This window comes from Pteronotus mesoamericanus, unplaced genomic scaffold, assembly GCF_021234165.1.
Source record: "Pteronotus mesoamericanus isolate MK-2021 breed Mesoamerican mustached bat unplaced genomic scaffold, CSHL_Meso_final contig_94, whole genome shotgun sequence".
Taxonomy (NCBI): domain Eukaryota; kingdom Metazoa; phylum Chordata; class Mammalia; order Chiroptera; family Mormoopidae; genus Pteronotus; species Pteronotus mesoamericanus.
In genome coordinates, this window is record NW_026555285.1 from 31,320,205 (window position 1) to 31,335,240 (window position 15,036).

The following is a 15,036-nucleotide window of genomic DNA, read 5'->3' on the forward strand; positions in this document are numbered from 1 at the left end:
GTTGCAAAACAGTATTTCTTCCCAAACACAGTGACAAAGTAGAGTTGTAAAGCATCAAAGTCGTAAGGACTCTCCATTTCAATGGGCCCTCTAGGTTTAACAGCCACAGAGCAGAGAGAAGTAACCAGCACAGTGAGGGATCAGGCAACAGTACTCTACACGCATCTTTATCTTGGGGTGCTGGGCTCACAGCCAAGAGGAACAGAAGGCAGAACCAGCCCAGAGCAGATGGCAGCTAGTAAGAAGCTAAGTTAGAGCTGACGTGAGGAAACGCTTTCTTAACATTAGAGCTGCAGATCGAAGACGGAAAATCCCCACCGCCAACCATGGTCAGCAAGAAACTTCCTTTTGTGGCTCTGAGAGGTCCTGAGCAGGACTGGAAGTTCCACTGTGACTGTCTAATGTATGGTCCCATTATTTGCACAATGCTGCTTTGGAGAACTGTTTCTTTTAATTAGTTTTTAAGCCATCTTCAAGTGCTAGTCCACATGGGATCCCGCAGGTGGCCTTCAAATTTGACATCACGTTGCGGCTTTAATGGCTAGGATTTGTTCCCTCTCCTCTTGGGTGGGTCTTTAGAGAGCCCAGTTTAGCCAGGGCGGTATTTGGAGAAGGGCTAGAACTGGAACCACCTAAATGCTCAGATAAGTAGTTCTTAAAATGGGGCCCTGCCTGAACCTCCACAGAACTCCCCAACCTGGTACAGCCTTTGGGCAATGGTGCTTGGCCAGGGGCGCGGGAGTAACAAAGGGAGTCAGAGCTGCTCCCCGTCAGCCCTCAGAAGGCCTGGCAAGCCTAGGCAAGCCGCTGATGCTCCCAACCCCAAACTCCCGTGGGTCATGGTGGTCAACTCTGGCCATTATAGCCACCTGGCTTATTATATACTTACAAGTATTACGATGGTTTAGTTGTGTTGTGGGTGAAGTAAAGGCATTGGAAGGCCCTGGTCTAAGTGCTCAGCATGCTGCTGCTTTCTTGTAAAGCAAGTGACTGTAAGACACAATGTACTTAAGGTTCTATTTACAGTCATCAATCAGCATCTGTGATAACAGTAGGGCAGGCCATAAAGCAGGGCGGTTGATCTCATTGTTTTCTTGGGGTGGTTCAAGGGTCAAAGAAAAGCAGGTCACAGAGGATTTTCTTCCTTATTTAAGAGGTAGATCCAAACAGGGAAAAACATCTGAGCGGGAGGTGTGCAGGTAGATTACATACATAGCGCTTCAAGTAGTAGCCTGGGCTATGTGTTGTTAGTGTTGGCCATTTTTATCACTGGGTAGGTCATGTGAAGGCAAGTCAGTGCCTCAAAATTATCTTCCTCCTTGCATCCACCACCCTAAATAAAGATTCTCCTTCACTCAAATGTTTGTTGTCACCTAGCCTGGGCCCTGTGGGGCGGGGTAGGAGAACAATGGTACACAGCAGCCCAAAGCTGGGTTGGTTTGTTCATCTGGCTTCGTTGGGTTTGGTTTTCGTGGCTGTTGCTAGGGGAGGATAGAAAAAGCTCCAAACAACCCCCGGTGACCTTTACACTGAGACGTGAGGTCAGGAGATCTCAGCACCAACGAGTTAGAGAAAGAATAGGCCCCATGACCCGTGCAGCGTGCTGGGGGCCGGACCTACCAAGCGCCTAACTGGTCCGAGGTTTGGAAGCCGCCACTGCGTAGGGAACTGGGGAGAAAAGACGAAGGACGGCGCAGAGACCCGCTGCCACATTCACAAAGGCTTCGGCCACCAGGGCGACGGGGTCTTCGGCCTGTACAACAGGCAAAGGGCAAGGGCGGCGGCCGGCGGCCCAATCGGGCCGGACTCCCCAGTTCGCGTGGGACGGGGGAGTGGCTCTGCGCATGCTCAGCTCGCAGGCCCTCGGCCGTCGCGGAACTCGGGTGGCTCCGGAAGCACAGGGAGGAGTTGCATGGCGCAGGCGGGGAACACTGGCCCCGGGGTCGGGGGGCAGCATGGCGCGGGCACAGTCCTGGGGCGCGCGCCCTGGCTCTGGGCCCTGGCGATGCTGTGGCAGGCGGCAGCCGCGGGCGTGCACTCCCAGCACCAGTGGCCTGTACCCTACAAGTGAGTGCGCCCGGCCGCGCGCGGCTGGACGCGCGGGAGCGCGCACGGCCGGGATCTGCGGGGCCCGGGAGGTTTTGGGGGGGAACCCGCGCCTGTTCGGGCCTTGGCGTCCCGGTCAGCGGCTGTACGGAGGCGGTGTTAGGCGACACCTAGGGCGTGGTGTAGAACGAAGTTGACAGCTCAGGAGTGGCCCCTGCTTGTTGCGTTCAGTTCTGGGGACTCTTCCTCGGGACACTTGAGCCAGTGACGAGGGAGAGCCCCAAGACTGACCTGAATTGCCAAAGACAAGGGGAGTGATGCTGTTTTATCGCGTGATTTTTAGACCCTCAATAGTGCAGGGAAGCTTTTAATTTCGCTTTCATGACGTCATGCCCCGTCATTATTTATCAGAAGTGCTTAACTTCTGGCAGAATTTACAGCTTGGTTCGCCGGGACTTACCGGTTTTTTATATAGCACTATAAGCCCTACGATGCGGGCATTCCAGACTCCCTGGGTCCCAGGCAAACCCTGAAGGTTGTTGACTTTGTCCGCGATCTTCAGCGTGGAGGTGGGGCGCTAGGTCAGAAGTCGAGGGCGGAAACCGCAAAACTGTGAAGCTGATTCCAGCTTTTGACCTAGAAGAGTGTTTACTTGATCTGCTATTGTCAGATGCCTAAACAGAAAGAAAACATGGTGACACCATCAGGCATGGGAAAGGCGAGCAAATTTTGAAAACGCACAACTATTTTGGATGACAAAATAGTGACCTGGGAGGCAGGATTGCCTATGGTCAAGAGCGGGTTCCCGATTCTAACTGCGGCAGATCAAGCTCCACCATGACCAACTGTGCGATCTTGGGAAGGTTACTCAGTATCTCTGTGTCCACATGTCCTAAGTCAGAAAGCAGGAATAGTAGTAGCATTTCCCTAGGGTGTTATGAGGATTAAATCTAGTAAATGCCAGCTGTTGTCAAACGTGGATATTAGTGTATTCTGCTCACCAGTTGCACCACCTTTTGCTATGCTTAATACACATGGAAGAAGTTGGGATTGACGCTGGCTCTCTGGGAGATGTTAATAAAATGATCATAAGAAATAAAAGTTGAATATTTAGTAAAACAAGGAGGAAAGTGTAAATCTAAAACCACTTTGACTTAAGGGCAGGGTATTGAGCATGACGTCTTATGTTTGTTTAAAAGTTTTAAATACTAAGTATATGCCGCCGTCTAATACCCTCAACTGAATATAAGAAAATTTATTACGTTCACACTTGAACTATGTGTCTGCAAGTACCTGTGACTTAAAATAGGTTTTGCTGTGGGCACGTGAAATATGCATAGTTATACATTTGTTTAAACCAGGTAAGCACCTATCGCACATGTAGCTACATGTAAATCTTAAAAACTTTCGTGAGGATTGTTACTATTTTTGGCTAACATCAAGATTTTAACTTAAAATAGGAATTCTTTTGATGCGTTAGGATAGTAAAACAGCGGATCTAGCTAGAAACTTAGGGATCTCAGATTCTTACAGGACACATACAGATACCTTCTTTCTCTGTCATCTTTCTCTGCCAGTGTCTTCTATGGAAGGGGACCAGCAAAGGTTGAGCTGAATTTGGCTGTAGTCCCATTGCCGAGGCCTTCTTGGGCCGCTCTCTTTTTTGTTGTATTATTGAAGTTACTTCCTAAGACTGCCTTCTCAGCTTCAGCTTGGCCTCTGTCCTCACTCTCTTTTAATTTATAAAATAAAGTTTATTTTGTGGCAAATTTAGTTGTATCAGATCTACTACTACAAACCTTTAAGTACCTGGGGCTCAGCCCGCCCAGCTGTAGGGCTCGAGGGGTGTGGCTACCCACCTCTCCTCTCAGGGCTTCTGCATGAAAGCCTGAAGGTCAGTCTAATTTACTTGCCTGAGACTCTTCCAGCGAGTTGTGCTTGTCTTACAAATACTTCATGTTTCCTCTCTCTTCTGCCCTAACCTTCAAAAGAATCTTAAAAACCTAGGCCGGGTCTTTATCTCTCTTTGCGCCTCTCACCCCTACCACACAGGTAAAAATGATTTCTCCCTCTATTGTGTTCATAGGTCTTTGTATATTTCTTTGGTTTAGTAAATACCACACTACGCTTCGTTGTTTAATGTCTTCCCAGCCCCCGCCCAAAAGTGTTTGAGGTAGGAAACAACATTATAATTTTTGTTTCCCTCTTTCCTAGGGTAGTGTCCTACACATAGTAGATCCTCAATAAATAGTAGTTTAAGGAATATTGGTTAATTCTTAAGAAAATAGAAAACATTCTCTTTAATCATAATTGTTTTTGAATAATCTTAGCACATGGATTACTTTGAAAACTATTCCTCTATTCAGTAAATGTTTGTTTACTAAATAAGATCTGGAGCTATAAACATTTTTGAGTATAAACATTTTGAGGACATGGTCCCATCTTCAAAATTCTCACAGTGGGAGCTGGGAAGCATGCTGTTACTGAAGTGCTTTTAGTATATCATTTGCTGTTAAAGACATCACTGGCATTTGTTCACAGGATAACAAATAACATATATATTTACATGCTGTGGCCTGAGCTCTGACTGTTTTCTCTAAAAATGTTACTGACAGTGAAATTAAAATTTGGGTTTTAAAATGTGCAAGAAGAAACATCCTAAGTTGATGGTCTCTTTTGTTTATTAGACGCTTTTCCTTCCGTCCGGCACCGGATCCTTACTGTCAGGCCAAATATACTTTCTGTCCAACTGGCTCACCTATCCCAGTAATGAAGGACGATGACGTCATCGAAGTCTTTCGGCTACAAGCCCCAGTGTGGGAATTTAAATATGGAGACCTCCTGGGACACTTGGTAAGGATGCAGCTTGACCTTATAAGTTTAGTTAGTTAAATGGCACCATTACTAAATTGATTTGAGGGCATATTTTAGATCATGTTTATTGGTTTTCTTCCTAGTATATTTAAAATGGGTAGTGAAAAAAATATATCAGGTTTTGTGACCCTGTTAATAACAAATGCACTTGCTCTCATCCTTTTTAATACTTTGAATTCCAACCCAGTTCCTGTACCCGGCTCCTGGAAAGTAAGAAGGGAGGAGGCGCGGAGGAAGGGGCAGAGCAGGCAGGAAATACTTCATTTCCGGGACCCGTTGAATGGACTTTTCCGAAGCCAGCTCACCATTTGAGCCTCTCGTCCCCTGAGAGATACATGGTCTTCCTTCCTGAGGCTGTGGCGTGGAGGCTTTTCTTACTCATCCTAAGCCGTAAGGCAGTTAGGACCATGTCCACATAGCTTACGTCCTTCCTCTCTGAGATGAGGTGCAGTGGACAACCAGAGTGGACGCGGGCCCGGAATGTGAGGAGCCAGAGTAGACAGGAGAATGGCAACGTGGGAGGAACAGCTGAACAGTTGTTCTACTTAATTTGCGGTTGTGGTCCATCACATCTTCTTCTGGTTCCTAGAGCAGTGGTTGCTTCACAAATACTTGTATATTTGTATGATCTTTACACAGAAAATTATGCACGATGCCATTGGATTCAGAAGTACTTCAACTGGCAAGAACTACACAATGGAATGGTATGAACTTTTCCAGCTTGGAAACTGCACATTTCCCCACCTGCGACCTGAAATGAATGCTCCATTCTGGTGTAACCAAGGAGCTGCCTGTTTTTTTGAAGGAATCGATGACATTCACTGGAAGGAAAATGGGACGTTAGTTCAAGTAGCAACCATATCAGGTAAGTGTGAAAAATGCAGCAGTATTTTCTGATTGCATCAATATCTAAATGATAGAAATGATTTTCTTTGAGTCATTTCAGTAACGTTCTACTCAGCCATTTTCAGCTGGTATGCTGCAAGAATTTTTAAAACATGCAATACCAGAAGTTAGTCGAGGGCACTGACCTCTTCCCTTAGATTGTCAAATAAAAAAATGACAACAGTCAACACAACAATAGCCATCTGGTGTGAATGAATCAAAATTATACCTATTTTTTTTTGTCAGATCGGCAAAATCTAAGTATTTTGGTGTGCCACAGAATTTTAGTAATTAGTTTATGTGTGCCGTGAGATGAAAAGGTTGAAAATTGCTGTTCTACGTTATAAGGGTCTATTTATAAAATGTACTTCTGGAACCAACAACCTTTGGCCCAAACTATTACGCATGTGAAACTTCCCCTGTAGGTGGTGATGAGTAGCTTATCCCCTCTGTTCCAATGGTAAAAATGAATGAAATGATCAAAACACTTTGCACAATTTAATTGGCCTTCTTAAATAATAGAGGGAAATACATAAAATGCCTAAAAAAAATAATTGATTAATGGACCTGTTAACTGTATCTGAAAAGAGGCTTTTCGTGATGACACATTAAATGCTTTTATGCTGAGGAGTAATAGTAGCCCCCACTCAGTGGGCCTCTCTGGGCCCGGCAGTGTTTCAAGTGCTCTGTGTGTGTCATAACACTTGTCATCGCAGCAGCCCGCTGAGATCGTTGCTGTTATTTTCCCCACTTTACAAATGGAGAAACTGAGGCACGGAGATAAAGGAAGTGGGACTCCAAACGTGGCAGGCAAGCACTATCGGCCATTTTCTTAACCACTTCGCTACCTTGCGTCCCCAAACATACATGCATGTGAGGCTTCTTGAGCAATTTAAATAGTTTGTCTCTGAGATTTTCTTTTCTTTTAGATGTATTTGCAAGTTGCTGAAAGAGTTGGAGTTTTGCTGCATTTGTTGCATTTAGTTAGTGTTAAAGGAATTCAGCAGAACTTCTGTCAGAAACTGGCTCTATGACCTTGGTTACATTTTATCTCACTGACTTATTGCCTCATTTGTAGAATGGGGATCAGGCGACCTCAGCTTTTAGATGTAGGGAGCTTGCCCACGTCATTTACAGAGCTCTATGGTAGAAATTGTTGTTCCCCACGAGAGTGGAAACATAATAAAAGTACTGTTTGTGATAAGAATTATTCAATGAACTGCAGGACATGAGGAAATTATCATGCTTTCCGCTTGTATAGCTCTTTACTAAACATTTTGGAGTATGTTCATTTGGGAGGATAAGATACTTTTCTTTTTGCAAATAAGGAATTGAGGTTCAACCAGGTATCGTGATTTACCTGTCTTTTAAAGTCATAGAGCTTGATGTAGAACCAGGAATAGAATTGGTGTCACTTAAATGTGCGATCTTTTAACTATATACCATATTGTTTTTTAATCTTTCAACTGTATACCATGATGTTTTCTACTTTCTAAGTGCTCTGCTCCAAAGCATCCCAATAATATAAAATCTATTTCTCTTTTAACAATGCTCTATGTAATCAATAGCTACTCTCTTTTTCATCCTAGGCCAGTTTGTAGCTCTCATTTTTCATTTCCTCCCACCTCATTATCTGAAATCCTTCCTTCTGACCTAAATGGATGACAATATGGGCAAGTGCTAACTGTTCTCTGTAAAGCAGTTTGTGGTGTGCCAGCACTTGAATCCTGTAAGTTGTTCATCTGCTTTGCAGTTAATCCTATCCATTGACCTTTTTTTCAGGTTGCAAAATAGTGTTTTGAAGCATTCTTATCTCCTAATTACAGCAGTGGCTTTTCCAAGTTGAAGAACACTAAGAACAATATCCCCAGTTTTAAGAAAACATGTGTTATATTATTCCACAATTTTAATTTGTAAACTTGATCAAAGCAACCACTCTATTCATTTTACTTGTAAAGCATGAAGTACTGATTATACAGAGTCAAGTTGGAGTGACTTCAAGGTTCACACATAGTGACAAAGTGACATGTTGGGGCCAGGCCCTCCCGGGCATTGTAAGTGCCCAGAAGACATTGCAGCCACGCAGGGTGCAGCGCCCTGTTCCCAGTTAGAGACTCCTGTGCTGTGGTGCGAGGTGGTGGCAGGGAGTGGTAGCCACTCAGGAGTCCGTACGGTCCATAAACCTGGTCAAACACATTTCCAGTTTTAGTGGATTTACTGGACGAATTTGTGTGATGGGTACAAAGGTTGTAAGCAGAACCCCAACAGCTGCACGTACAAGGAGAAAAAGACACGCCGAATATTCAAGGTGGCTGGGGCACAGTGTTTCCTCTGACCACATTAGAAGACCAGGCCTCCACAGCTGTTCCTCAGGAGCCATCCAGGCTGTGTGCCTGCCATGCTGTGGCGGAAACCGCCGCGCTTCGCCCTCCTCGCTTCTCCCTGCACTGCCTTTGCCCTTTCACCCCTTTGCTTCCACAGGTTTCCTTGCTTTTTCTCTTTTGCCTCTGAATACAAGATTTGTTAAGAAGCTTATATAAAGACAGTTTCTGCAGGTGTATAATTTTGCTATTGACTATAGCTTAAATGATTATGGAATTAGTGTATATGACTTCTCTTTATATACCTATTATATCTAATACACAATTCAGAAATACTTTGTGCCTTGAACATGGAATGAAAATGGCTGAGCTTGGATTCCTTTTGTGCGATGCAGGTTGGGAAATTCAAAAACTATTGTTTATTTATATATATTCATAGCCTTAATTTGGTTAGAACATCTTACCTAAAACTAACATGATTAGCTTTGATATTCACATAAATTATTTCTTTTTCACTAGGAAACACATTTAACAAAATGGCAAAGTGGGTAAAACAGGACAATGAAACAGGAATTTATTATGAGACATGGACCGTCCAAGCCAGCCCAGAAAAAGGGGCGGAGACATGGTTTGAATCCTACGATTGTTCCAAATTTGTGTTAAGGACGTATCAAAAGCTGGCTGAACTTGGAGCAGAGTTCAAGAAGACAGAAACCAACTACACAAGAATATTTCTTTACAGTGGAGAACCTACTTACTTGGGAAATGAAACATCTATTTTTGGGCCAATAGGAAATAAGACTCTTGCTTTAGCCATAAAAAGATTTTATTACCCCTTCAAACCACACTTGTCAACTAAAGAATTTCTGTTGAGTCTCTTGAAAATTTTTGATGCAGTGATTATACACAGACAATTCTATTTGTTTTATAATTTTGAATATTGGTTTTTACCTATGAAATTCCCTTTTATTAAAATAACATATGAAGAAATCCCTTTACCTAACAGAAACAGAACAATCTCAGGTTTATGAAACCTTTATTTTACTACTTTTTTCCTCCTACCACCAGCATATCAGTTTTTCATGGAGTGGTTTCATACTTGTGTGTTTTTTCAGGTCTCCCTTCCTTGGGGCAGAAAGGTAAAGTGCACAGGAGCAGAATTGCGGCATAATAATACCTCAGGAATCTTTTCGGAAAGGAGCTGAAACTCTTACAGTGTTGGCCGAAGTGAGCACGTTACATGATCTTGATTTCAGTCTCCAACCCTCTATTAATACGGAGAATTATAGTTTATATCAGCAATATAGGCTCTTCAGATACAACAGTTCAAAATTTGAATATAGTGTACCAATTTTTTGAACTTACCCTCAGTAACATTTTCATGGTAGGAGCTACTTTCCTTCCGGTACAGTAGTTACGCTTTTTCATTTAAGTACTTTTTGGTAGTTTAGATTGACTTTACAGCTTTTGCAACTTTTGGAACTGATTTATTAATTTGATTTTGTTCCATTCATTTAACCTTAAAGGTTAATTTGGACACCAAAGCTAATGTGGTTGTAGTTCTCTTACCATTGGTATTTAACTAGTTATTCATAGGAAAGGAGGCAAAGGGAACTAGACATTGAGCTTAATGGACCAGAGAGCATAGGCCTATTTGCTTCACCAGGAAGCTACAGCTTCACACCGCAGGGGATCACAGCTTTGCTTCTCCAAGGGGTTTAATGCTCCTCCCATCCCCCACTCAGGTACCTGATTGTTGCAGGGCACAGGGGGCGGTGCTGGACCATAGAGGCCTGTCAGTCTAACGAGTGGGGGTGGACCCATCCAAAGCCCACAAAAACTTAGGAAGTTGATGGGTCATTTTGAGAAAGCACCCGGTCCATCCCAAAGCCAAGCTCCTGTTATAACCCCAGGGGAACAAAGAACCTGCGCTCCCCCATGTGCTCACATGTTCTCTCTCCATAGCCATGTGGTGGTCTTAGCAGCCACGTGGCCCATGGCCGTGGGGACTCCTCACGCAGGCCCCGGGAGGGGGCCTGACTACCTCAGCACAGCGACGGGCTGCAACTGGAAACACGCCAAACTGGCTGGATGCTGGACCGGACTGGACTCTAACGGGAAGCAGAAACTCTGGGCACTGGCTTCTGTGGTGGCCCTGCTGAAGACAAGATTGCACCCTTTCCATGGCGAGATGGATGGAGATGGGACATTGGGAAGTTGGGGGAGGGGGAACTCCTTAATTTTGCATCATCAATAAAGTTCACTGTGAAGCCCCATCTTCCCATGCTGGTCTCGGAATTCTTTCCCTCGTGGTATCCTCAAGGACCCCACTTCCACCAATAACAGTTCAGAGGTAGTAAATACAGAGAAAAAGCGTGTGAGTGTTTGGCTAGCATTTTAGAACAAGCCCGTAACCGGCACTGCGTGGTTTTTTAGAATCTTAACATCTTTGAACCTTAGTTTCCTTATCTCTAAAATGATTCATCTGTCAGGATTGTTGTAAAGATTGAAGCTGTGTATGATCGGCATAGCAAGGTCGCTAAATGGTAGCCATAATAATATAATCAAAGAACAAACTGCCATCCTTGATCTTGCCTAATGAAGTTTATAGTCCAGCCTCTCCTGGGTTTTGTAATAATTGCCTAGACTTTGAGCTGGTAGCATAGTGTTTCTGCAGTTCGTGGGGCACGGGAGTAGCGGACAGCGGACGCGTACTTGTAGCCCTCCCTCTGCCCGCTAAAGCCACCAGCTCCGAGGAAGGGGGTAAACTGAGACAGGGCAGCTTTCTGTCAGGGATCTCCAAGTAGCTGTGCTTCCAATCAGGGCCATCAAACAAGGCTACAGGGTCCTTCAGGTGTCTGAAGCCCAACTGAACATTGTCTCTATTCAGAAAAAACGCCAGTCCGATGAAGAAGCAGAGATTTAAAAAAATCTGTAGTATTCAATGTACCAATTATATTATTCAGTCCATACTAAGATTTGAGTGCTTCCTGAGAGGTTAGTACGTGACCATTAAATTCTCATGAAAAGCCTTAGCATAGAATATTATTTATCTGATCCAAATGAGTAAATTAGGGCTTGGAAAGTTTAAGTGACCTTTCAATAGCTACCCAGCGAGTGGTAATAGAGCCAGCCACATTTTGAACCAAGTCCTACTAACTAAATGGGATGCACTATCAAGCAACATTTTCAGCACTAGTGTGGCCCTCAGATTAGTATGTTACTAATACCAGACATCACTGGTCTGTAGGAGATGAAGTATTTAGAGACTTTTAAAGCAACTTAATTTCCTGTTGAATCTAATTTTAAAAATAGGGCTTATATTTTGTCATTTATTCATTTGTCCAGGAATCCAATTTTTTTTTCAAAACTATAGGCACTATATGATAAACTGAAAATAAAAACCCAGTCCTTTACTGCAGATAGCTTGAGAAGCTGCACTATTTTATGCTTACTGCAGTCTTAGGCAAGTACATAGGGAGGACTTGAATCTTTGCATTATCTCCATCTAGTGGCTAAAATTGGACAATGCCAACTTTCACTGGATTCTTAGGCAAGTTGAGCCACAAAAACACTATTTTGGTTTTCCAGAACTGCACTAGGGTAACACAAAAATTCCTGTGCTGTTTGTTAACTGTGAACCACAGAACTTGGTTCCATAGCAAAGACAAACGAGGACATCTGTACATGAAACTCGAATTTTAAAGCAAGATTCTAATAGTTATGTTTTTTTTTTTTTTTTTAAAGATTTTTTTTATTTAGTTTTAGAGGGAAGAGAGAAACATCGGTGTGTGGTTCCCTCTTGCGCGCCCCCTGCTGGGGACCTGGCCAGCACCCCAGGCACATGCACGGACCTGGAATCCAACCAGCGACCCTTTGGTTCACAGGACGGCGCTCAATCCACTGAGCCACACCAGCCAGGGCTAATAGTTATGTTTTAAAAAAATTCAAGATTTTTCATTGTTCCTAAGAATATTAAAAAAGGAAGAAATTCTGTGAAAGACAGACATGGGTGACTATAGCATAAAGAGCGTTGTATTCATGTAATACTTCTAAAGAATTTACTAAACCTGTCAACTGCTCTTACAAGATGAAGTAGGGCTTTGGAGGAGAGATGATTTCAAGAATGTTTTCAAAATAGGACTTGGGAAACCAAAACATGAACAGGCAGGAATTTGCCAACTAAGTTTTGCAGACCTTTGAATTACTGTGTAACTTAAATGTGATTGCCACTTTTCTGTTAAGTTGTAAATTAACAAAGTTTCCTCTGTTTCTAAGAGAAACTATTTTGTTGAAGTTTGAATTATATAGAGCTTTACAATAAATATATCCTCACTCATTAATTCTGGCTCAGTATTAGATATGTATGCCCACAAAGTGGCATCAAATACATTTTTGTAGGTACAGGAATATTGTCAAAAGGTGAAAATAACTATAAACTTTAGGTATTTGGAACCTTCAATCACAACTGGCTCCTTAGAAATCAGAAAAAAAAGTATTAGGAAATTTCATCCAGTTCTATAATCTGCTCTGGTGGCACTTCATAAATTCTCTCGGACTGTAGCTCCTTTAAGATGATGACTTGATTTTTTTAAAGAAATTGTAGGCATGTTATATAAAGAGCAACACTCCAAAACTAGTTTTTTCCCTTTCCATAGCCAAATAGTTGGCCAAAGGTTGTTTCCTGCATCTTCCTCATCTTTACCCTTTATTGTCTAAATACCATTGCATTCCTCAAACTTTCTACATTTTCTTTCCCCTATTTAAAATGATATTATATATTCTTTTATTGATACTGATAATTCTAAAGATAAGCTGTTAATTCACTTTGCAGAAAAAAGGTTTCATGTCCTTTTTTAAAGGGAAGTTGGGGTTCAGCAAATGGGTAAAACTTTTGATTGCTCAATAACATTAAAACCAGCCCAACAGAGATTGCAAATCAGTGCAGCCACTATGGAAGTGTGTGGAGGATCCTCAAAAAATTAAAAATAGAACTACCTTACAGTCCAGCAATTCCACTTCTGAGTATGTATCTGAAGAATTCCAAAACACTGATTTGAAAGGGTATGCGCACCTGTGTTCCCTGCAGCATTATTTACAATAAGCTGGATATGGAAGCAAACTAAGTGTCCATCAATAGACAAGTAGATAAAAACTGGTGGTATAATGGAGTATGACTCAGCTATAATAAAGAATGAAATCTTAACATTTGTGACATTGATGGATCTAATGGGTATTATGCTAAGTGAAGGCAGAGAAAGACAAATACCCTATCATTTCACTTATATGTGGAATCTGAAGAACAAAAAAAATGAACAAAACAGAAACAGACTCATAGATACAGAGATCAAACTGCCGGGTGGGGAGTTGGGTGAAAAAGGTGAAGGTATTAACAAATACAAATGGTAGTCACATGGGATGTCAAGTAAAGCATAGGAAATAGTCAATAATATTCTAATAACTATGTATGGTGATAGGTGGGTAGTAGAGTTATCAGTTCAACTACATAATTATCTAATCATTATGCTATGCACCTGAGACTAACATAATACTGAATGTCAACTGTAATAAAAAAAGTAAAATAAAATGATCTTTCACTGGGCTTCATTCCTTCAGGATGTTCTAGGAGAGAATTCCTCCTCCCCTTCCCTTTTCTGGATTCCAGAGACTTGCTTTTCCTTGGTTCATGACCCCTTCCTTCATCTTCAAAGCCTTTCATTAGGCCTCTTCAATTTTTAAAACTATTGCAATAGCTTCTGGGCATTTTTATAGAAATAAATACAATGATCTATTTTTCTAAATCAAAGAAATTCTGAAACCTTCTAAAGCTTTGTTTACAAATGATGATATCCTAGAACTATAGCATGGACTTTTCTGGTGCTATTTTCCCCATTACTATTCCGCCTTGTGTCTATGCAGTCCAGACCAAGGGCTAGAAATTCCAAAAAGAAAAAAAAAAGGCCCCAGAGTTAGTTATATAATCCTTATCTCATCATTTTATTTTACATTGAACTGATACTTCAATTCTTAAAAGGAATTATAGACTACCCAAATTTTCGTGTCTTGGTTTCTTTATGCGTAGGAGTTCTGAATATTGAGTGATATTATAGTTGTAAGTCCATACTGTGGAAAGAATCTTAGAAAGTTTACCACAATAAATGTAAAAGTGATTTTATAAAGAACACAATAAATTCATCTTAAAAAAAACAACTCACTATTACCCTGGGGCTGGATTCCATGCAAAGATTGTTCCCAGTTAGGTATGGGGGAAAGGTTACTTAGAGTTTCCTTCCTCATCTCCCCTTCCTTTTATCCTAAGCTTTTCTATAAATACAAAAATTGTTTGAATGCAGTATATTGATTTAATCTTCAATCATGCCTGTTTTTTTTCTGATATTGTTAAAATAGACCAGATTACTAAGATATTGAAGTTACTTTACGGAAACTGTGAAGGCAGGTGGTGAAAATAATTACAACAGTTTAAATAAAGATTATTCGGATTGTATGGATTTATATGGATATTTCTCTCTAAACAGACTTGCTGAGTTCCAGGACCCTGACTAAGAATTCTATTTCTAAATTGCCTGTTTTATAAATTCTTATTCTAAATGTAGAAAGAACCTATTCTTTATTTTTAATTTAACCATTTTCTTTATAAAATTTGAAGAGTTTACATTTCATGGTCAATTTTTAATTTCCTGTCACTTGAGGCACCAGAACTTATTTCAAGAATCAATTCCATCTGCCTAACACAAAAGTCATGCTACTATAAAGATTATTTAATATTAAATATTATATCCACCAAATATGGATTTATAAAACCATACATTTTTAAGTTTAATTTGTTTTAAAATAATTAAGTACACATGTTACGGTAGTTTTTTTTAAAAAATTGTAATACGACAGCATT

The 15,036-nt window shown here is 41.6% G+C and overlaps 1 protein-coding gene across 1 annotated transcript; it reads left to right on the forward strand.

The window, feature by feature from the left end:
- The first annotated feature begins 1,905 nt into the window (after positions 1 to 1,905).
- Positions 1,906 to 10,396, forward strand: CLN5 (CLN5 intracellular trafficking protein). Its single transcript, XM_054586448.1, has 4 exons — positions 1,906 to 2,067; positions 4,734 to 4,899; positions 5,560 to 5,785; positions 8,646 to 10,396. The coding sequence occupies exons 1-4, from the start codon at positions 1,913 to 1,915 to the stop codon at positions 9,155 to 9,157; spliced, it is 1,059 nt and encodes a 352-aa protein (XP_054442423.1). The 5' UTR covers positions 1,906 to 1,912; the 3' UTR covers positions 9,158 to 10,396.
- The last annotated feature ends 4,640 nt before the right edge of the window (positions 10,397 to 15,036 follow it).

Excerpts from the sequence above, each read along its gene's own strand:
- CLN5 (XM_054586448.1), top strand. The coding sequence starts at position 1,913 with ATGGCGCAGGCGGGGAACACTGGCCCCGGGGTCGGGGGGCAGCATGGC. Across the intron at positions 2,068-4,733 it reads CAGTGGCCTGTACCCTACAA|ACGCTTTTCCTTCCGTCCGG; the intron begins GTGAGTGCGCCC and ends TTTGTTTATTAG. Across the intron at positions 4,900-5,559 it reads GAGACCTCCTGGGACACTTG|AAAATTATGCACGATGCCAT; the intron begins GTAAGGATGCAG and ends ATCTTTACACAG.